This window comes from Falco peregrinus, chromosome 6 (assembly GCF_023634155.1).
Source record: "Falco peregrinus isolate bFalPer1 chromosome 6, bFalPer1.pri, whole genome shotgun sequence".
Classification (NCBI taxonomy): Eukaryota; Metazoa; Chordata; class Aves; order Falconiformes; family Falconidae; genus Falco; species Falco peregrinus.
Window position 1 is genome coordinate 38441443 of NC_073726.1, and position 24658 is coordinate 38466100.

Sequence of the window (24658 nt, forward strand, 5' to 3'; positions counted from 1 at the left end):
CCACCCCATCATTTAATCATTCTGGTACCATCAGGTAATGAAATTAAAAGTTTTGCAGCGAAAGCTTTGACAGTTCAACTTGATGCTAAAATTAAAAAAAAAAAAAAAAAAACAACAAAAAAACCAAAACTGACTAGGCATGACCATTTCTTTTAAATTAAACTGTTGCAATTGCCAGTGTGTAAAAAAAGAAGAAATTAACTCCACACACGACATCTTAGAATAATTAACCGCGGACTAAGACAAAATTAAAATATAAGTTTATTTTGGTCCCCCACCCCCGTCACCCCAAATCAAGACTCATAGTGCATACAACACTGATTGAGGTTTTTGGCGAAAGTAAATGCAGATGCGCCTACTTAAAAGACTGATAGTTTAGTTCAAGTAAAAACAAAATTCACATATTTTTATATTCCACTTCTAAACTCAAACAGTGTTTAAATCTGAGCAACAAATGGTTCAATATTGACAGCTATTATGTAATGATTACATATTTATGGACTGATACATAAATTAAGTAGATGTTAACAGAATACCCACTGACATGCTGCTGCATTCATAGAAAAATAAATTGCAACAAAACATAAAAGCATTCCCTGAACCTTTATAAAGTGTCTCACTTGAGGATAATGTTACTAACTCACACATGCACTACAATGTTACATGTGAAATTAAAACCCAAACAAGATATGCCTTATATATACTTTAGTTAGTCCTACTCTTAAATTTCTCTTAACACTTTAAAAAATTATGATTGTCTCATTAAGCTTGCAAATCCTTTTGACCAAAAAAAACTGTGAAGAGTTTTAAAAAAGTCTTACTAAGGAAAGGAAACAAAGGCACAATTACATCAAATTAAGGGGAAGAACAGAAGCATCTTGGAGTTTCACACAGTATCCATTAGATGTCACCAAAGTTTTAACAATTCCTTGGGCATTTAAAACAAACACCCTAAGAGTGGAGGGAAAAAACCCACCTTCTGCTGCTCTTAAATCGTTAGCACTCTTCCACCTCTTTCCACCCTTCCCCCCGCCCCCAGTATATCATTTCCTCTCTGGCATGATAATGACCAACGTATCAGTTACTCAAATCTGCCTCATGCTTCTATTGCACACCCACTTCTTTGGTTTCTTTTGAACGTACTTTTTTAGATAAATAACTCTGAAAGAACAATTATATTTACAGTAAAGTAAAAAGTTTTCTTGCTACATTTTTCCTACTTTAAATCAAGTAAATCAGCAGTCTGCAAAATTTGGTAATCAGTTTTTCAATTAAGAATTTAAAGACCATAAGGAAAAAAACCTGTATTGCTGTACTCTTAGCAAGAGTTGCTAAGCTCAGTCACCAACACAGACGATAAATGTTAATTTTCTGCTAAGATGGAACACGAATAACAAGTTCTACTTTCTTTGCCTGACTGAGCCTTTAATAAACAAAGAAACAGAGGAAGCTATTTTTGTCTTTCAGATACGGTAATTCAAAATTATCCAGCCTAAAAATGGATTGCTGAGCCAGAGGAAAGATCTGACTTAAAATAAAGACCAAATGCATTTGTAGTTACAGCTTATGCCTAAACACTTGCTGGATGCGTATTTCTCACAGAGTTATCTGAGACACTTACTGACCACTTTTCAGAATTCAAGTAAGCAGCTTTTTAGCTTTGCTGCACTTTTCAAACTCCCATATGCATTTACAGAACCAGCTTCTCCAATAACGACTTGTACGTGCAGCTCCAATTCCATTCTTATTCAGCTTTTGCCCCTCATTCCTTCCCATTATTTCTATTATCTTTATTTCTCTTCCAGTGTGGATTTATGCAGTTAAAACCCCATAAAACTTACTCACAATATTACAACATCCTAAAACTTTAATCTTGTAGAATTAGTACTTTAACTCTCCTCTGTGTAAATACTATTTCCATTTAAAACCAGTCCTTCTCTGTCAGCTATGAGTTCCCCACCCTCAACTCTTACTTTCTTTTCAACTTTCCCTTTACCTTCTCTAGAAAGACCACTTCCAGAAATTTCACAGAACAAGCCACAAGATCTCATATGCCTTCCCTCTATAACAGTTCTCTCACAAATAATACAGTAACCATTTGAAAACAGAAAGGTAGTGCAAATCAATTTCATCTCGAAGATAGTGCTCCATCTAATTCTTGTCCAGACAGTTTTATTAATTTTTTTAACCCATCAATTTGCACATCCTTACTTGTAAAGCTACCATTAAAGCAAAGAAGAAAAAAAATATCTTATTTCATAACATCCTAGAAAATTGATTACAGTTTCACAGCTTGCACCAAGATAACCTGGAAAACTCTCTAAGCACACAGAGGGTTGCAAACTGATGTACAAACATGCAGAATCCCTTACTTGTGGGTGCAAGATGCTAAGTGACCTGGCTTATGGAACTAAGTCTATAGCAAAATTCAGGTACCCTGGCATCACAAAACAGTCTTCTGAATAAAGAAAACTACTCTCTGCTGCTCTTTGTACGTTACGTTTGGCATGCTATATTGACATTTGATAGCGTGCATTTTTCCTGAGTGTCCCTTCGCATCCTTTTAGCCAGGTTTCCACACCCCACCAAGGGCTTCTTCAAGTTTGTCTCTGTAAGCTGCGTAACGCTTCTTTAATATTTGCAATTGCTCATTTTCCTCTTTGTCCAGTATACGCAAGAAGTTTTGCAGTTCAGGAATACTAAAAGCTTCCCACTGGAAAGAGAAAAGGATGCATGAGATACACAGAAAATACACAAATAATTTATATATACACAGTATTTTTAAACAAAACCTCAAACATTCAAAACAATTTCAAACTGAAACAGCGTAAGACACCCTTCCTTGCAAATCTTGGGGATCGGAAAGAATTTTACTCTTTTAAACTGCTTTTTGTTCTGCAAGTAATAACCACAAATAAAACCTTTACAAAAGGCACAAAGTAAATATAACAAAAAAACCACTTCCAAAAAATAGATTGTCTGTCCGCACAGATGAAACAGATGCCCACTCATCCATGAAGTTAAACACACACACAAAACCAGCATGTGTGACATACCATGACTTCTCCAGTTTCATGCTCACGTAGGACAAAACTGAGCATTTCTGTTCTGGGGCCTGCCACCAAACGCAGGTAGAGGGGATGTTCTCTGTCTGACAGCTTGCATGTATAAACTGCAGGAGAAGAAAATCACAGTAATTATCTTTACTAATGATGTTTCAAATGCTTCGAATGATTGATGCTAGCTAACGTTAGAACATTTCAGAGATGCATGTGTTGCTACAAAATTTACACATTCTATATACTTTCTACATATTAGTCTACATTCTGGTTTTGAGCAAATGAGTTTTAGGGAGGAGCTGAGCAGACTGATGGCAACAGTGCAACACTACATTCACACAGGAACGAAATGGCCTCTAGTCACCACAGCACACCATTTGAATACATGCAGGGGAAAAAAACCACAAGAAAGAAATGCAACACAGATCTGTTGCTATAACTAAGCATTTAAGACATCAGAGCTGTGGTGTCACTATGTGGATACCTCTTCCACTTAAAAATTCATACACAAAGTCTAAAAGACAACTCCGCCTGCCTGACACAGTTGGTGTGACTGACAGCCAGAAACATCTGTCCTGAAACTGCTCTCAGTGTCCAGGGAAGGCGGCAGATTCTAAGTGCAAGAACACAACGATGGCAAAATGCACTTTTCACTAAAAATACCTTTTGCATCTTCTGGTATTTCCAAACACAATACAACAAACTTCTAACAGCAGTCAGAGCACTGGGAGAGCCACGTGCACTAATTAACACACATGAACACAATGCACGTGCTCACAATGCTCGTCACCTCAAGAACTGTCTGCCAATGCAAGGCCTTCAGGTATCACAGACACCAAGGTTTCTCTTAAAAAAAAAATCTGTCCTGTAATTCAGTCTTACAACACTGCAGTGTTACCAAGCTAGCTGAAATTTAGAGCCTGACAAGGGGGCACGTTAAATAAAATATAATGGACTGCAAGACACAGGAGATCTGTGTAGATGGTTTAGTAGGTTACTTTGCTTTTGTGAATTATCCTAAGTATCCCCAAATTCTTTAGTCTCTTACACATGCTACTTTTCATAAGGAAAAAAGACAAGAAAGCAAGATCCTCACCTCCGTTTATCTGAGTTCTTCCACCCTGCTTATTTCAAGTATTCCTATAGCACAAGTCCCTTCCCAAACCCCTTCACTACCAGAATGCCACAAGCCTAACTTATACCTTGGTCTTCCTTATGACAGCGTTTATAAAGTGCAAACTTTGCAGGGTTGTCAGCCACGAAAAACTTTTTGAGCAAGGCCTCAATAACTTCACGAACAGTATTGGTGCTGCTGATGTGAAGGGTATTCACGTAGCCATCTGGCAAGTAAAAAGCAGTTTCGTTATTGCTGTGAACACACCTCCCCTGGCTCTGGGAAGACTGCACAGTGATTGGTCTGCATAGTTCCATCTGAACTTTGATGAAGCCAGTGTAAATCCCATTTGCGTTCTGTAACAGGACAAAAGTATCAAACTGTTAAAATTAATAATGACCAGTTGTGACATATTAGCAGAGTAGGCTGATAAAAATGGTCACAGTGAACACAATTTAAATGCCACTGTAATATGTGACATCTCATAGAAAAGACATTGTTTCAATAATTCAGACATTTATTCTGTCTGGTATATCTGCTGAATATTAATTTTGTTCTTAATAATTACTGAATTCTAAGAGTATTAGGATCACATCAAGCAAAAGATACTACAAACTAGTGATAAGTTTGTTTTCACATCAGGAGAGAACTATGAAGTGAAAAAGACCACTAGCATGCATCTTTGACAACAGTTTTATGCAGAAACAGAAAAATTATCTCCCACGTTTCAGCTGTGCTTGTAAACTTAATCTAAGGCATTTAGATGCTCAAATCCTGTAGCAAGTAAAAGAACCCAAGAATAAATGCCAATCTAATAATTTCAAATTATTTATTCCAGTTGCTTCTGAAAGACAAAATAGCAAAACTGATCAAACCTAGAGCCAGAAAACTTGTATGCAGTCTGGTTTTAGGCATAAGTCCTGACCCACATGCAGACATGTAACAAAAATCTTTTTAGTATGTAGTTGTACTTATATGGTTTAGGATATAATGGAATTTCAAGATTTCCATATACTATAAACCCACAGGAATACATAATGTATCAGAAAACCTGGACAATGCAGCAAACGAGTAACAGCCTGCCAGGCAGATAGATGTGAATTTTATTAGTATCGTCTGCGGTAGGCTGGATGGAGTCTTAGACCTGGTCCATAATCCTTGGAATGAGAACTCCATACGCATTCCATTGACTGTGTTGTCTGTTTGGGGGGGGGAAGGAAGTCTCATGCTGAAAACCTGTATGACTACTCTGAAAATTAACCCCCCTATAGTAAGTATTTCATGCTTTAAAGATGCTCAACCAATGAGAAAAGTTACCAGAGAGATACCTGACAAAAATTTATCTACAAAACAAGATAAATATACCTTCACGTTTACCAACTGAGGGTTTTCATCTGACAAATTTACATCTTGGTGTCAACTGAGAGTTTCTTAAACACATTTCAAATGACATATGCATTTGTTTCTACTACAGTTTGTTTCAATCCATATAAAAGAGCTATGTGGATAAAAAACATTTCAGACATGAGATTTAATTTCTAGATTTAAGAGCCTCTTACAAAGTAAAACAGAGACAGTTTCATATGTAAGATGCTGAAAATAAAATGATTCACATTGCACTACAAAGTTACAGTTTAATTGCTCCTATTAAAAACTACAGCGGTCCTACGCAAAACTTACCAAGGTCATCTTTAATTTATCAGTGACAGATGAATTATAGCTTTGTATCTTCTCTTTAACTTCTTCTTTACTGAGATAAACATGAGGTTCTCTCTCCTTCTGAACATCCTTAAACAACAACAACAGAGACAGCAGTTTTTTAAAAAATGAAAGAAACCCCAATTATTTTATGACTTTGGACATAAGCATTCTTAGTACAAATGGTAATTATTCCAGAGAGACTCAACTTACAGTAATTAGCCATATAGAAACAGAAAGGGTTAATATGTTAGGCAAATCAAACGGAACACTTGGCCTGAATGGAGATGGTGAAATCAGCACACCCAAAGATACTTGTGCCCTTTTTCTGCCAACTGTTTTCATTCAAATATTTATCAACATCATGTAAAACAGCTCGGCTCCATTTTATGGCTTGATTTGCTCATGTCAACGCTATGCAATATTGTTAAGAATACAGTTGCAATTTTCATGAAATATAACTTAGGGTACAAATGGGTATTTCTAAACAAATGAAGAACATACATGAAAACAGAAGCATGTACTAACAAGTAACACCAACAATCTCCACGTATGCCAACAACGTAAGAGCACCCCTGCATTCCAATGTAACAGACAGCATTCTACGCACAGGGTCACTGACTACTACATGACCCATCACAAGTAACTTTCCAGCTGTATCATGTTACACCAAATTCATGGGCTTTTTCCATGGCTAAGGCCCTATTAGATTTTTTCAACAGCTGCTTTTACGAGCTTGCTATGGATTTTACACGCAGCAGTAAAACCAATCCCTGAAGTTGGATTTTATCCAAACAAACATTTGTTCCCTATCCATATTCCTGCAGCAAACTAGCATTATAAATACACTCCAGTTTCTACCACTAGCATAGATGCCATATATAGTACGAAAGAGTTTCCACGCTTAGCTTTAATGGTTGAAGACTTCACTTAGAAAGGGAGAAGCTCTGAAGAAGCTTGATGTTTTCAAGGTACATCTGAACACAGGACTATACATTCACTGTATGGATATACCATCAATCACAGTGCTCCAATCTGTCCTCACAAGCACATCCTGGCAAAGCTTATCCTAAAAAAAGGATTTCCCTGACTTCAGTGGCCAGTCCTGTATCACAGTCTTTTGGACACCACTCAGCACACACCTTTGCAGGCACTTCAGTTTGCCAGGAACGACCCCAAAGATGAGCGCATCTGGAGCTGAACTCTAAGTTTCCACGTGCCAGGAAGAATCTGCAAAACTTTTTCTGTCTCCTAATTTTAAACCAGCTAGTTTTAGCTCTTTTGGGGCTTAGTTTTGCTTTTCCTATATGGCATTTCACTAAATGACATGCTGGAGCAGACTTTTTTCCCATAGCTATAAAAAGAAAGGTGTGGTCTGAATGGAGAACTGGAAGCCAGAAGACTTAAATTCTGATCTGGGCTCAGATACCCATTTCCTGCATAACACAGAGAGCATACCTTTATTTCACAGATCAGGAAACTGAGGCAAAAAGGAACACCAGTAAAATACAACTCTTATTAGTTCCTTAAGCCCAACTCTAAGACTGCGTAGTATCTTGCAGTTGCCAGACCCCACCTAGTCTATTACAAAATATCAAATTACGAAGTGTTTTCAGAATTCAAGTCTCTATTCTCACTAGAGAAATTAAGCTTTCTTGCCCTTCTATTTTTCATATTCACCCTCCCCCATATTCACCCATAATAATGACAAATACAGCTTCATCTAAACTGCTCGCTTCATCTCCCCAGAGGCTGTTACAGCTTTGTAGTGTTCTATTTGGGGGCAAATGAATAGCTATAAAACAAAGCAGGCACAGAAAAAAAACCCCAAGTAGTAATTTTTTTCTCTGAAATCAAAGTAAATGTTATTGCTGTTTTCATGCTTAAAATAAATATCAAAAGCAACAGCCCATAGTCCAAGTCCGAAAATACAGGCACTCTAAATGTTGACTTCCAATAATGTTGCGAGAGTGGGCCGAGACAACCTTAGCAGTGGATACTGCAGGGACAGGTAACAGCCTGCAGGCCTCTGGCCATGAAGGTCTGACAGAGCATTTGCCGTTTGTGTGACTGATTCCAAGAACCCAGGCTTTAACTTGGAATGTTCCTACTCTTGTGTAGCTGCAGAGAAGCTCCTTCACGTGGAAACCAGTCAAGACTCATCTCTGAGAGAAAAGCAGGTTGTGGAGTTCATACCTTGTCAATTTCCTACCACTATTGATACTGAACTTACAATAATGCACACCTCAATTTTAGCATTTAACATTATTCCACTGCTGATTGTTCAAGCAGGTACCTCTCTCACCTACCCTGTTGGAGCCAATTGTTACCATGACTACTGAAATCATCCACAACATCCATTACCACGAATAGAAAACATTAACTAGAAAAGAGAACACTCACCACCTTTCCTATGTTTAAACCCTCAACCTTTGTTTAAAACAAACAAAAAAAACCCCACTTCACATTAACTTGTGCCCCTCAAGAGGTTTAATTTTGCAAGACAGACTTTTAATAACTATAGATGACAAAAAAAAGAACCTATTGCCTTTGATGGCATAGGGTAACTTCACCAGGCTGACAGCTAGGAAACAACCTGTAGGCACAAGAGTGTGAAGACTCACTCTGGTGATGCCCTGGAGTCAGGTCTGTAATGGGTGTTGGAGAATACAGCGCCAAATGCTAAAAAGGCTCTTGACAGAGCCAAATGCGTTTCCAAGAGTGGGCTTGAGGGTGCTGGAACTGATGGGAACAACGGGAGAGAAAGGGATGGCTGCACATGTTGGCAATGAGCTGGATGTAGCAGGTGAGAGGGACTAGCAACAACTGATGCTGAGTCGTGCCAGTCTTCTCACGTGTAGCTCTGCTACAGAGCTGTAGGTCACTGGACATCACCAGGGGAGCTGACACTCCCTCAGCTGAGTTAAGACACGATTCCCTACCTGAACATACCGCTGGAATTTCCACCTTCTTGCACTGATACTAGAGGCCAGGCAATTCTGACAAAGTTTAATTAAGCCCACAGAAAACATAGAGCCCTGTTTACGCAAGAGCTGTGATTCTGTACCATAAATTCTCCTCCTGTAGCATACTGCCAACAGATGTAGCTGTAACGCATTTTCTAAACAACCAAAGCCTTTTAACGGCATGTAGATTATACATTAACTGAACTATGAACTGAATACAAAAAAGGACTACTAGTATATTAAAATATTAAAGAATAGATCCAAATCCATTCAAGAAAAGTATGATATGCAATAGACAAAAAACACTGTTTACTTCAAACATTTTTTTCACTCCAGCCCACCACCTTTGACCATCAAGACCACAGACAGTGAACAGTGGAAGGCATCTGTCACAGGAAAGGAAATATAGCTCTACCCCATCAGAAACCTAAGCCTGAGATCTGTCAGGATTAATCTGGAGATACCCTCCCACTCCCAAACAAATGCTCAGAACACTCCAACTGCACACACATCAAAGCACATTACTCCAACTAAGCAAACAAAACATCCTCACTAGCTAGACACCAGCACCTATAGAAAATCACACTGCTGTCACACAGACTGCAGAGACAGTAAGTCCCACATGACTGCTGTCAGGAGAAAGCCAATGAAGAAACACCTCACTGAGTTTATTATGAACAAGCCAGCCTCAGCTCACTGTGATTCACTGGGTCAGCAGCTCTCAGTGAGTGTCCTTAAGTAGCACACACAGATTTGAGGCACCTGTGTATTTTAATTTTCCTAATTAAAGTTAACCAACATGCAAGGAGAAACTGACAAGATGGTATACAGTTTTCTTCCCCAACTTTCCTGGAAATACCAGTTCTGTTTTACTGGTGTTCCTTTCTGCCTCAGTTTCCTGATCTGTGAAATAAAGGTATGTTCTCTGTGTTACGCAGGAAATCAGTATCCAGTGGCACTTTTGCCATACAGCTTTGCCTAGCCATGCTTTCAGTTAAAATAAGTCAGTCTCCTTTGACCATCACACTTAGGTGGGTGGAAGAAGACTAGGCAAATTCATCTCCCACAGTTCTGCAATTTCCTTCCACACATACGCCACCTCATAACAGAACCAACTAAAAGTCCTTTGCTATGCTAACTCTGCTTAGGTCCAGCGTATCAGATTCCACTTTGTTATCTCAGCAGGTAAATTTATTATCTGTAGAAGACCTTGAGTCATCCAATACAATAGCAAAGTAGCAGAGTAATTAACTCATCTCTACCATGCTTTACAATATGCTTGTATCACCTTGCTCTGAAATGGCCACCAAGGGGCTGAAGCCACACCTGCTCAGGGTGGGACTACTGGAAAAGCGGTTACTCCAACCTCAGCTGTTTAAACAAAGGAGCAAGGGCCTTTCAGAGATGAGGTTTAGATATTGCAGCCAAGTATGCCTACCATCAGTTCTTGTGACAGTTCTGCCTGGTCTGGTGAGAGGAGAAGCCACCCTGTATCACCCAGTGGCTCAATTAACCCAGGACAAAATTTTTTTCCACCGTGGCCCTCTCCCATGGTCCCCAGTCATGCTCTGCAACGCCTAGCACAGTTCCTTGGAGCCAGCGCATGGCTGAGGCATGAGGGATGGCACGGTCCAGCCAGTCAATTAATATCTAGGCCAACTTACATGCAGCAGATTCATCTTCGGCTCCCTACAGAACACCCAGCACACACACCTCACAAAATCTGTATGCTGGGAATTGTGAAACTGCCTTTCTTCAAAATTTAGTCCTGGTGATGAATTGCCTAACCACAGATCCTTGCATATGTCACAGCAGCAGAGTGAAGTACAAGTGCGGTCAGCAAAATTCACACTGTGTCTTCTTCTGTCAGCCAAGGCCCAGACATTGCTGGGCTTAACAATGGCACTTCTGGGTGCCAGTGTTCAATAAGGGATTTTTCTTTGTAAAACAATGCACAAACACTTCAATGTTATTTCTGGAAAAAACAAAACAAAACCAAAAAACATCTTTAGATAGGTGTGACTCCTCCATCACTTAGCTAAATTATATTCTCAGTGATGGCTGCCATGTCATCACCCCTTCCTCCTCCCAGCCCAACTAAGTGTTTTCCTCATCAGAGCTCCTGGTCTCCTTCCATTCCCTGCTTCTGATGTTATCTGCTAATTCCTCAGCCCAGCACAGATGTGAAAGATAAAAACTCATCTCAAGGAGACAGCTGAATACATCAGAATCTATACAGATGATATATCTGGGCCCAAAACACTACTTCTACTCAGAGCTACTAATGTCTATGAAAATCTTGCTGTCCTTCCCAATACGCCAGTGCGCACCACTGGAAGCCATTTGTATTAAAGCCAGTCCTCAGGTCAACCAAAGCAGCATTTCATTCTCAAATGAAATTCCTAAGCAACAGCTGCCAGTGAGAGGGAAATGAGGCAAGTGCTTTCATTTTCCCAAGGGGAACGGCTGGTCTTTCATTAGAGCTCATGATGCACCGCCTTTTCACAGCTGAGCTTCCTCTCAACAAAAAGGACAGAATAAGTTTTTTCTTTATTGCCTGCCTCCACCCACCATGCACATCTCCCATATTTTATCGCAGATGTTTAGAGAAGCAGCAGTCTCTTTTAACATTTATGCTCAAAACCCTCCAGAGATGAGCTCAGCATGAATCCTCAAGGAACACAACCAAAATTGCACAGATTACAATTAAAACAAACTGCAAATCAAGTTGTGGTCTCCCCAAAAGAAGAATCACATCACATCAGGGACTTTATGAAAGTCCAAGTCTCACGGTTACTGCCAAACCCTAGTCCTGCAAGCAGTAAGAAAGCACTGAACTCCACAGCTAGCAAGCTGCTATGGGATGAGGCTGAGAAAAAGTTCCACAAAGAAAACCCCAAAACCATAAAGCCCGTTTCCTTGGGATTCTTGCCTTGAGACAGATGCATGGCTTCCCATAACCACTACTATAGGTTTCTACTTATGGAGGGATACAAGAAAGTCTGTCTCTCTCTTCTATCTAATCTCGTTTTTTCACAAAACTTCAATAAATCAGCATCTCTTGAGGAATGGGGAACCAAGCTCCTCTTAACATTTCAGCTTGACAGACACAGGAAAATAACAATGGAAGAAAAGTTAACCCATCCCAGGGACATATTAAAGTAATCAGTCCCTATCCCCTGCCCTCATTTTTCATATTAAACCTTTGATTCAGTTAGATGAAGATGCCCTGATCTTGCTGTAAATTGTGGCCAGGAATAGTTTTTGAAGTAAAGCATCGAGGCTTTGACAAATGAGAAATGCAGCCTAATTAAAAAAAAAAAAAGGGGGGGGGGGGGAGGATCTAAGTCTTGTTCAGTCATAAAAATTGCAGCTAATACATCCTACTTACATGATGTTTGCATTACAGCAAGGATTTAGCTAACAGTGGTATCATACAACAAAAAAGCCTAGCAGAGAATACAGGAAGGAAAACAGAGAAAGGGACTTCTGATCTCAATTGTTGCTACTTCCACAAGCCAGAGCACTCTCTTTCCTACAGGCTGCCAGCACTCCCACAGGAAAGAAAGAAATTGAAACCTTGCAATTAAATTATTTTGAAACAAACATCTTGCTTCTCTCTCATCCTAACCCTCCTGTGAGCTCAGTAGCTTTGCCAGCAACGGGAATTTCTCCTTCCATGCCAGGGCAAGCCCACACTCAGATGTGCTCTTCCTCCATTTGAAAGCCTGAGGATCACCAGGTAGAGCTACTGGTCATGTCCATCCACAAGAGGTCAGTCAGAGACACCAGCAGCCAGAAAGCTACGGATAAGACCAACTGGGGCAGGATGGCCCAAGAGAAGTGTCAGCACTCAGGCAGTTCCAAGCATTGCACCTTCTCACATAACTGCACCCTGAAATGTTTGTGTCCTCCTGAATGAGGTAAGGTTGCTCTCTGAGTCAGGCAAAGGGGAATTTTCTGACAGGATGGATGTAGGCAGAATAATCTCTGTATCCTCTTCAGTACCTTTTGCCTCCTGCACTCGGTGTGATCCCGTTAGCACTCCTGTCAGTGGCACGTGAGGCAAGGAAGCAGTCTCTTTTTTAGAAAAGGATTTTGTTTTTCTAAGCAGGTTTGGCTGACCTGAGTCTTAAATAATTACGCTGACAGAGAGTGAGTTCAAGAACAGCCTGCACCATGCCCTCCTGAGGTAGCAAGAGGAGTGGCACCCTCCCAGGTCAGGTGTTCGGTGCATCCAGCCTGGTATTCTGCCGCCAACAGCAGCAAAAATAAAGGCTATTTCTAGAGAGCACATGAGCCTTTTCTGCAGCCTCTCTGCTGGCATCCACAAGTGTTGTAGCAGGAATTCAGAGGGCACCTCCCTTCTGAGTCTGGTTAGTGTCCATTTATGGACCTGGTGTCTATGCATGCACAAAAACCCTTTTTGAACCTGCCGACACTGCCTGTCTCTATGCCTCCTGTGGCAGCAAGTTCCAGAAATTCATGACTTAAGTGTGAAGATGTACTGCCATCTGCATTCTGTTAAAAATATATTGAGTGTCCCTTAATCCTAATACGGCAGGACACGGTGAACCTGAGTTTCACATTCAGCTTACAAATCAACTTTGTGATTTTGTAAACCATGATCACACACCTCCTTTTTTCTTCCTCAAAGCAAGGGGCCCTGGACTCCTTAGTCTTTCCTAAGGTAGCTGCTACATCCTCTCAATCATTTTAGAGAAGGGCAACTAACTGCAGTAAGCCCATTCTCAGATGTGGTGAGCACAGCTGCATGCAGAACTCACAACGCAGGTGCACCAAAGCTTAGGTGCTCTTTGTTTATTAATTTGTACACTAAAGGTCTATGAAAAAAAACTTTAACCAAGATACCTGTGATGCAATGTGGTCTCTGTTCCAGAGCACTTCCGCAGCGGTTAAAGAAATCCCCATGCAACTACCACAACTTATAGTTTTAGCATAATTTTACAAGGTATAGGCATTCCAGTTAATAAGTAAGCGCTTGTTACTTTCAGACTATTTTCAGTTCTTCCCAAGTACCACCACACAGTGTGGCTTGGCAGGCTGATGAAAGCACTGAATGACAAGGGGTAAAGTAAAACATTATGGCTCCTGTCTGACCCCTCTGATGTAAACACTCAGATGTTTATACGGTGAATATTTTTAAGCAGCAGAGAAACAAAACAAGAACTCTTAACTTCCCTTTATTCCTTTTAACAAATAATTTTCCTTCAAACAGAGGCAATATAAACAGAGTTAATGTTCAGGCACTGTGAAAGGAAGGCTAGAAAATGGAATCTATTTGCTGGTGATATTAACATTGCTGCTTAAGTTTATCATGACCTCACCTCTGAAAACCCCTAGATACAAACCCTGTCATACCCTATATGGCTGTACTTTTAACTACTGGCATGCAACCCAGTTTTAAAAAGCCAGTCATCTGTTTAAAGTGAAAACCAACTGTACGAAGAATAGTATCTAAGGCTTGGCATTAGATTCTGTCCCCAAAGACACAGCAGGTTTTATGCAGATTTGTACCTTTTTTTCCCTCCATATTATGACATATTTTTAAAGCAATACATTACACAATTTAAGTAACATTTCACAGCTCTATCAATGTTGCAAGTTGCAGTAAACCTAGATGTAAGAAACACCACAAACAGTAAAAAAACTCCTTCAAGTCTCCTCCCCAGAAAGTATGTGAGTTTTGACAGCTGGCTGTTTAAGAAGGTAAGGGGTTTAATGAAGTAAAATGGATTACCCGCCTCTTTGTGACCTGTACAACAAAATCTAGCTTTTAGCAGACCATCAGGAAACAAGCTTATACAAGATATTGTATAGAAAACTAATTGGTGTATCTTGAAAAGTAGGTTAAGTATGGTCTGGAACTTGAGCTATTAATACAATTACCAATCAGGCAATTAAGTAATATTAGGACCCTGGGTCATTACACCACAGTATTTGCATGTGACCCTGCAATGCAAGAATACAACATCCTTCATCTAACAGTGGGCAGGAAGAGGTTGCTTGCAGCAACAACCCCCCAGGTCTCCAAACGCAGCTATCTACATTTTACATTAAAACTGTTACTGAAAACCAACCAGCTGTTCCTGGGGAAGCACAGTGCAGGAAGAGCAAGCCCCATGCCAGGCCAAGGCTTGCAGGCTTCTCCCTGCAGTTTCTGCCACCACTTCTCAAGTCTGAGGCAAGCTCAGTCATGGGCCTTGTCTCAGCAGAAGCTGGGTGATGTGCCAATTTCCACCATGTGCTTCAAACACCATTTTATCTTTAGAGCAACATTCCCTTCTCAGGTTGGCTGGGTAGTTCAAAGATCATCAAATAAATTTTGGAAGCCTTCTGACAAAACCTGCCTGTATCAAGAAAAGGCAACAACTTCCTAAGCAGGCCCAGCTTCAGAGCTGGTGTTAGAAACCATGAGCATGTACATGGTCACAGTTCCACCAACCAAGTCATTTTGTTCAGATTTGTTCTACTTGAAAGAAAACCCCAAACCTCTTAAAAACCGCACAGTAACAATTCCCATCCAGGAAACACCATCTTGTAATGCATTGGCTCTTCACGCATAGTACAACCCTGACAGTTTTTCCCTTATCAGTGACACTACAATGAAAACAAGCTGTTAAAAAAGATACACCATCTTCTCAAGCAAATACTAGTCATGGTGGGGAGGCTCCTTGTTTGCGGAACAGAGTTCTGTAAAAAATTCAAGAAGTTACTGTTACTATCTCTCCCTGGGTCAGCCTGGCACTGATCTCATATTTGAAACTTTTCTGAAGGGAAAAAGCCCTCCTCTACCATGCATACCTCTCAAACCCCCACAAAATCTAGGAAGTACAGTTATCTAACCTTAAATAAAACCTGCATTTTAAAGGTCTCAAAAGCCCATAACAGTAACCTTGGGGGGGGAGGCAGGGAGAGATGTTAACAGTTGTAAGCAATCACTAGTATCTTTAGTAAAGTACACATCCTCTAAGCCAAAGAAACTGAAGTTGTTGAATATGGTCGTGACAGAAGAGTCATACACATTTACAGTCAACTTATGTAGCTGCTACTTTATACATGTAAGCATCAAACAGTAGAAGCTAAAAACTAACTCCATCTAAAACCTAATAAAGTTTTGAATGACTGCAGCTCTTCTTCAGCAGAGCAAGCTAGGCTTTCATTAAATAAGCCCATATGAAATATTTTTGCACCAACACTACCCTTCTCACTGCACTTTGTGCAGTTAACACTCCACACAGCTTCCACAGAAATATTAAAAAAGGAACCAGTCTCTTCAAAGAGGCATCCAAATTAGGTATTTCACATAACTGTAGACAAAAGGAAGCACCCTGGCAGTTTATTGTGCGTGAAGGATTTCTTTCTTCTTTTACACTCCAGAAAATTTGTATCACCTGGCACATGTCATTAATAGCGAATACTGTAATGACTGCACTGTTCTGTACAGCCTTTATATTAGCATGTGTCCTGGTTTCAGCTGGGATAGAGTTAATTTTCTTCTTAGTAGCTGGTACAGTGCTGTGTTTTGGATTTAGTATGAGAATAAGGTTGATAACACACTGATGTTTTAGTTGTTACTAAGTAATGCTTACCCTAAGTCAAGGACTTTTCAGTTTCCCATGCTCTGCCAATGAGCAGGTGCACAGGAAGCCAGGAGGGAGCAAAGTCAGGACAGCTGACCCAAACCAGTCAAGGAGATATTCCATACCATACATCATGCTTTGTATAGAAACTGGGGTGAGTTGGCCAGGGGCTGCCCATCACTGCTCAGGGACTGGCTGGGCATCGGTCAGTGGGTGGTGAGCAATTGTATTGTGCATCACTTGTTTTTCTCAGGGTTTATTCCTCCCTCTCTCTCTCCTCTTAATTCCAATTATTATTGTTGTTGTTAGATTTTACTTTAATTATTAAATTGTTCTTATATCAACCCATGGGTTTTACCTTTTTTCGATTCTCCTCCCCAGCCCACCAGGGGCAGGAAGGGGAGTGAGGGAGTGGCTGCATGGTACTTCGTTGTTGGCTTAGGTTAAACCACGACAGCATGTTTTATTAAAAATAGGGTAGTATCCAAAAGACATTTCTGAAGCAGCACACTACAATCATTAGCTTTACCTACTACTGCCAGATCTAATCTGGCAAAAATTCAGTTCAGTATTTCAGGAAAGACAAGAGGAGAGAGGGCAAATTAGGCGATCATCTCAGCACCATCACTGTTTGCTAGACTTACATTGACCTTAATGATGGGATTAGTGTAAACTTACACAGCTCTTCATGATAGGATTTTACCTCTTTTATATCCCCAGCCTTAAGAGGTCAGATGCTGAAAAATAAATACCAGAACCCTTTAGTCAATTATCTACCTCCAGGCTGCAGTAAACAAGAATTTTTTTAGTTCATTCCCCAGCTTTGTTCAATTTTACTGGAGTTCCAGTTTGAACTTACTAAAGTTTCAGAGCTCAGATTTGACTGCTGTTCCAGTAAGAAGGGAAATAAAGAGAGAAAAGCCTTGAACCAGTCTTGGATCCAAGTTTGCTGCAATGCCCTGGTTTAAGCTAATTCTTCTCATCTTGCAGATGATGAATGCAGTTAAGCAGCTTAGATGAGAAGAAACTGGCAAGGGCAGTGGGCTGCTGGACCTTACCCATCTAGCCCCATGCCACCACCCACTGAAGTGCACATCCTAGTGACCTCAAGCTCACATGGGTAAGGTGGCACTCCATCCTTAGATCTCTGCATTGTGAGGAAACTGACCAACTGATTCAGCAAGATTATGCCTTGAATAAACTCAGCAGGATGGTACTGATGACCTGCTTTCTGAGGGGTTTTAATCCCTTGTTTTTCTACACCCTGTTTTTATTACTCACACGTACATTTAAAGAGGCTACCAAGCACTTCAGCTGTGAACAGCGGGACTGACAAAAGGACAAGTTTCTTCAAACCTTCTATGTTCTCTAAAAAGAAAAGACAAAACACACTACTGTCATTACAAAAACGGAAAACTGCCACCAACTTATCTGACTCAACCCTTTTTGCAAACTACACTTGCTGCCTAGTTTCAGTATGAATTTATTTTCCAGAATATACACACACATATTTATTTCTTACAAATTAATCCAGATGCCTCAAGTTGTAGACATTCACGCTGGGATAATTTAAGTTTACTGCCTTCAGCTGTATGCCTGCTTCTCTGCTAGACGCTACTGCTGCCTCAGAAACCAGGGTCAGCTAGCACAGTCCTCATCCACCAACCGACCCACTACCAGGCTGCAGACAACGGCCACAAACCCAGGAAGCTACTTTCTTAATTAGGATGAACAAATATTTTTTCTTGTCACAAGTGAAAAAGAACAGGATAAACAAATCGAAAACAAAAGAACTCGCAAAAGGAAGTAAAGGTTTTATTTTTGTACAGGTAAAAATTAGGCCACAGATTATACAAACAACCATTAAACAAGTCTGCAGCATAAGAACTACTAAAGTGCAACAAACACTTTACCACACAGGTCCCAACTTACAAACACTGCTAGCCTGCTGCCGTGTATAGCAGATAGTTTACGTACCATCTCCAGTGGTGACACCAGCATGCTGCTACCACCTGATCAACCCGCAATTTCTGTCTCAGGACACACAATTCTGTAGTAGTGAGTCATTTCAGAATTGCAGGGCAATTGCTACAGTCAGATTTATTTTTTTTTTAAAATGACAACAATAAAAGAGTGGGGTGATTCCAGTGCTGTTTAGATCAATGCTGGCAGGCATGGTGGAGAGAGGAGAACAGAGCAGGAGGTCACAATGGGTAGGCTTTCAAGGGAGGTGTGAACAGAAGATGTTAGAACACAGTTAATGAATATATCCCACTGGAAAAGCTGGATAAACAAACTTTTCTTCTGAGGAAAGGTCAGAAGAACAGCAATTAGGCTGCAATGGAGAACAGGGCTTGCTTGCTTGCTTACAACCTGATATTATGGCCTGATTCCAAACACAAGTTATTTTGCCATGCTGGAGAATGGCCACCAGGAAACCAGGGAAGGGGGAAAAAGATTACATGCTTTGTTCTTAAGCAGCAAATGGGAGAATGTGTTGATTTTACACAAGAAGTTCAAAAGTTGTTCTTTTTTTCTTTCCAAACAGTTATTTCCCTGCTTTTACGGGCAGGATGTTAGAGGCATAAGGAAACGTTGCTGCTACTCCACCTTTCCTTATGCCCAGCTTCTGCTTCAGGAAATGTAATTATGAAGCCCATGAAGGTACGAGATCTGTTAGAGCTGATATGCATTTCAGGTGGAAGAAGAAGAGAGCGTACTAGAATTTTTCATTAGAAAACCCCATCCTTGTTAATGTTAAAGAGAATAGGGAGAATCAGTACCCACCATACCCTCTGAAAAAACACTCTCAGAAGACAGGACACGTTAAAAAGGACAGGTCACCTTATGGACAAGCATGGGATAAGCCAAAAACAATAGAATCACAGTTTCCTCACGTAAACAACAAATTCTGCAAAGCGAAACAACAAACTAACTGGCTTATAATAGAAGTCCCTGAAATACTTTCGTTAACATTTCCTGTACTTCAACAGAAAATACTAAGAATCTTGATGTTTAATTCACATTTTTCAAGGGACAAAATAATCAACTCTATTTTGACAGAGGATCAAAATGAAACTTCAAGAGAGAAAAAAGAAAAAGCCAAACAAACAATAACCCAACTGGAAAGACAGCATTTACCTATGCCTATAAACTTCTTAAGTTACTAAGTTATACCACTAACTTATTAGAGGTTTATCAATCTCAGGAGCCATTCTTAGCTTACAAATATACATATACACACCTAAAACTATATAGTAATGGGGAATCTCTTCAATAGCTGGAAAAATAGAATGTATCTGGAACTTCTGACAAACACAAAAGCATTAGTCCTCCAAACAGACCAGTCAGTTTATTAGCTCACCAGTCAGACCACTCTCACTCTTCCATTAAGCATATATAACATAGGTCCACTAACAAGACCTAACCGCAGACTTGCCATGTGTGAAGGACCTCAGCTTTACACACCTCAATCAAACATGCAATAAATTAAAAAGCTTTTTTTCTTCTGTTCCAAACCTGCATGGGCAATTTAGCCAGAACACTGAAATTCAACCGAACTTCTAGAAGTAGCTCCTTTGTGTAACCTGATTACAAAAACTCTTCAAGTTAACAAATGTCATAGGTTTATGAAAAAAACTCTTCCGTAATGCCTAGTTGCATGGGGTAGGGAAGGGGGGAGAGGAACACACTGATGCTTCTTACACAGCACCCTGACCAGGCAATACCATGTTGGAACGCAAGACACAAGGAGCAGACCTGCAAACAGCAGACAAAAGAACAGTGCTGAGAAGATGTTCGGTTTTCTGGTTTCTGAAGGCATTCATTCACATCCAAATAATCATCTCTGCCTCAATGATTTGTATTACAAATGCCAAAAGTTACAGTAGCATATTAAAAAGTGTCACCTTTGCACATAGACTACAAGGCATCCCTGAACCTAAGAAAGTTCTCTCAAGATGGCAGAACCTGGTCCTCGATTATTTGGACCATTCATTAGTATACCCTAATGAAATCAGTGTTATTTGTCCATTTATTAAGAGTTACTAGTAAATCTTAATGAAAAATCAGTGTGGTTACACAGGCTCTACAAACATACCAAGGTGACACACACTAACACCCGTGTGTACACACACAAAGGAAAGATAAATTTTTAGAAAAGCATGGCAACATCAAAGTATGGAAACACAGGGACTTAAAAGGGAACTTTCTATATGCTTTTAATCAATTGCTTTTTAAGATGCAAAGTGGGAAGCCAGCCACAGCTGGCTGCAAGTATTATAAAATCAGCATTTCAGAAAAAGAGCAGAGGCAATCTAAACAAGCAAACTACAAAGGATGCAAGTGATCCTAAGAAAAGATAATGGTATGGGGTATACAACTTGAGATGCCACCACACCTTCCAGTTTTGCTTCAGTAAGCTGCATTTTGCTTGTAATTTCTCTGCCTAGTACATCTTACTAATTTACATTATTGGAAAATTAACAAGAGGCCCAAACATCTTACAGGCTTAACCAGACTAGGAAATAACCACATTTCTAGTAAGTCATAAGAAGCTCAGTCCTATCCTAAGGAAAGGCACAGATCAAAACCAGCAACATCTTGATGTTACTGGTAACATAAGAAGAACATGCTCTCCTCTCTTTGTACTCCTAAGCAGTTTTACACGGCCACATAATTATACTAGAAATGAAGCACAACTGCTTCCATCCACCCTCCCACACAGACACCCCATGTTTTGGGTCATACAGCCCATACACAGAACAACCTAGGAGCCTGCTCAAGCACATGGCTTCCCAAAACACCCTCTGCACCAGACAGAGGGACAGGCACTGTGCAGACTCTGCACCACTGTCCCCTCCTACCACCAGAGTCCCAGCTCCATGCCCAAAGCCGCAAAGGATGAAGCTGGACAAGAAATATTTACATTTTCCTACAAAATGAACCCTACTGAGTGCTAATTATAGAGCTGCCCTCTTTTGCTGCTCAGCACATCTCGGGAGACCATCAGCCACTGCTACTCGGTTTTCCTGCCCACACAGGACACCTGCACCCAAGCTGATTTAAAAATGCTTTACATGCACATGAATTTCTTCAAATAGGCAGGTGTAATGCCATCAAGGAGCCATGCTCTTGTTTTAGTTAGTTCAGATATTGCCAATAAAAATGGTAATAATAATTTTCACTACAGAAGTAGATTCTTATACATATTAGTAATACATGATAGGTAGATGACTGACTGCTATAACTGGTGAACACTCAGAGCTGGTAGGTGGAGAGGCGCTTGCTGCCAGCAGGCACTAGGGTACCAGCTCTTTGTGCTGTCTTGCCCACGAACCAGGGGCATCAAACATGCTCCTGTGTATTAGGACTGCTCATGAACTGTGATCATACTCCTTCTGGAATCTCTTTGCAAACTGCTAATGGTTAAGAAAATAATTTGCCAGCACAACTGGAGATTCCTGGGAATATTCTGCAAATCAGCTGTAAACAACAGGCTTAGCAAACCCGTTCTAAATATTACATGTAACAAAGAAACATTATCTCTGCACCCATAAACTCAGCATTCTTGCATTTCAGTTTTCACTAAGTCCCATATATCAGTTTAACAGGACGTTTTGAAATACCAAGTTATCAGGAATGCGGGCAGTAAGATACCAGATTTTCACATTAACTTTTCTAACATTACAAGACCTTCCAGATTTGACTGCTTCGGTTCAGAAAGAGTACTCCTAGTGAAAGGGCTATCACTGCCTTCCACCGCAACAGCTGTTTTCAAAACAAGTTCTCTGTTTGTGTCCAAAACCTCAATGATAATTGCTGTCTTGATTCAAGCTGTTTAAATGACTACACCTTGCTGGTAGCTCTGGAGTAGAAAAAGCACTGAACAAACCCAGTATAGTAAGATTAAAACCTAAGAATTAATAAAAGAAAGTGGAGCCAAAAGAGCACAGCAATCCTCATTCAGATTTATAAACTACAGAACACAATTCTCCCCACACCCAGACAGACTCAGAAACTCCCAATATCCAGCTTGCTTAGTAGAAACAAGAGCCATCAAAACGCTGCCAAGGGACACCTGGCCCCTTAAGAGGCCTCTCATTTACTTTCTCTGCAGCTGGATAACGGGGAAAGTCAGTATTTTTCAGTCCTGTATTCAAACCAGGAATGAAGAGCCAGGTCAGATTTTGCCATGAATACACACGTAGTTTTAAGGAGATGAGGTTTAATCTAGACATCTTTAATTGTGTGCCTTGGAAGTGCTGAGCAAGCATAGGTTATAAACTTCACTACGAACTTGAACACAACACACTAAGTAATGGGTTTAAGTACATTTCATTGGAATAAGGCTATGGAAAGACTTAAAAATGCTTTCAGGAGACAAATACAGCACACATGCAAGTGTCAAATTTGCAAACAGACTATTTAAAAAGAACACAAACCATTACATCTACAGCACACAAGCATGTATTGACTGAAATTGCGGCAGACTGCAACAGCCATTTTTCAGTTGATCACAACTTCGACAAATGTTAAAAAGCCTGAGCCTCTCAAAACTCCAGCCGAAACTGCTCCATTGCAACAGTGGGAGAAGCTGCAGGGAAAAAGTAGGTTTGTCCATGACAGAATTCATCCAAGTGTCTCTGGGGCAGCTGTGACTGCAAAGGGAGAGCTGTGAAGTCCAGGAGGATGACAAGGAAGCAGCGGGGAAAGGTAGCACAGGCATAGCAAGTCAGGACCACATGCTGAAGGAGATGCTTTTAGCTATATTTCACATTTGCTGCTCAGTTCAAGGACCACCTACTGTTTAAGTCAGTCATCCATCTTTTTGAGCAGCATCGTTATACTTATTCTCATCCACAACCACATAAAACCTTAGAACTAATTAAAATATGGTTTATCATCAGTACATTTTTCTCCACACTGCATTACTTTACACACACACACTTGCAAACATGAGCATTTTCAGGTGTTCTGTAGCAGTATTTTCATCAAGCAACTGTAATTGTGAGGCTGAGTCTGCAAAACCCCTTGCTGCAGAAACTGGAAGGAGCCCAGCAAAACAGGCAGGAACAGCAGGAGGAACCTCTCCAGTGAATTTGGCTTGGCAGGAACGGGTTCCACCCCTGCCCTGAAAAGGAGTTTTAAGTACAAAAATATCCACAGCTGATTGCTAATGGCAGGTTCTCTCCTTTTAGGGGAGCTGACTTGAGACCTGATAGTAATTAGAATTTGCTGGGTCATGAACATTCACATCTGCAAGCAAAGCAAGCATGGACAGGATCTGTGCATTCTCTGCAATGTGAGATACACACAGAAGTCTCCTAGCTGTAGATCTAAACTAGATCAGAAATAGAAGACAGTTCTTTCTACAGAGACAAGGGAGCAAAACAGGGGACAGGATGAGACACTGATCTGGATCAAAATGCTGAACAGTTTCCTTCCCATGCCAGCTGATGCCGCAAGACAGGATGAGCCAATCCCACCAGATAAACCCAAGTGCCATATTTGAGAAATCCTAGCACATCTTAAGATGCCTGTGCAGGGCTGGAAAATGTGTCAGAGGTTTATCGGGATGCCTGCAACCCATCAAGTGGCAATAGGAGACCGGGCAGGATACACAACCCACAGTACCCAAAATGACACCAGATATCTCTGGTTTAAGCAACTGAGTCCCAACATACACATTGACCTGGTGGTGAGCTGAACTGCTCTCAGCTCCGCTGCCAGAATTGCCAGCAAGATACTTGTGTTCATGCACCTGCACGTAGGTGTTTCAGTCTGGAGCTGAATCCTACACCAATGACACCAGCAAGAAGCAGACTCAAAAAAACCACAGGAAGATGGGATGGTTTTTGCAAGTAACAGTCTGTGGAATTCCATGTCACAGGACTCTGGGGATCCTACAAGTTCACACGGCTGCAAAAGCAACTAGACAACTCACAGGGGGAAAAGAAATAACCTACCCTGCAAATCAGAGGCTAGAAAAATGTTCTGGCAAAACACCACTGTGTATTTGCCCCGTTTCTTTACTCTTCCCTTTCCACGTACCATTAGCAACTGCCACACAGGATACTGGTCTAGAGAAATCTCGCTTTCGACTTTGCACAGGTATTCACACGTTCCTTATGTTTCAGCATCCACTACGGAATGGGAATATTGCTACTCATGAGAGAGAAACAAACAGCTGGTCCCAAACCCAGCTAACCAAGGTGA

General features: G+C 40.6%; 1 protein-coding gene across 2 annotated transcripts in view; it reads right to left on the reverse strand.

The window, feature by feature from the left end:
• Positions 1 to 238: 238 nt before the first annotated feature.
• Positions 239 to 24658, reverse strand: part of RASSF3 (Ras association domain family member 3) — a 111831-nt gene continuing 87411 nt past the window's right edge. For both annotated transcript variants that reach the window (XM_055808353.1, XM_055808354.1), the window contains 4 exons: positions 5854 to 5961; positions 4262 to 4529; positions 3057 to 3172; positions 239 to 2713 (listed from right to left, as the gene is read on the reverse strand). In XM_055808353.1, the coding sequence (XP_055664328.1) occupies positions 2564 to 2713; positions 3057 to 3172; positions 4262 to 4529; positions 5854 to 5961 (642 nt within the window). In that variant the 3' untranslated portion in view covers positions 239 to 2563. The remainder of the gene's footprint in view (positions 2714 to 3056; positions 3173 to 4261; positions 4530 to 5853; positions 5962 to 24658) is intronic.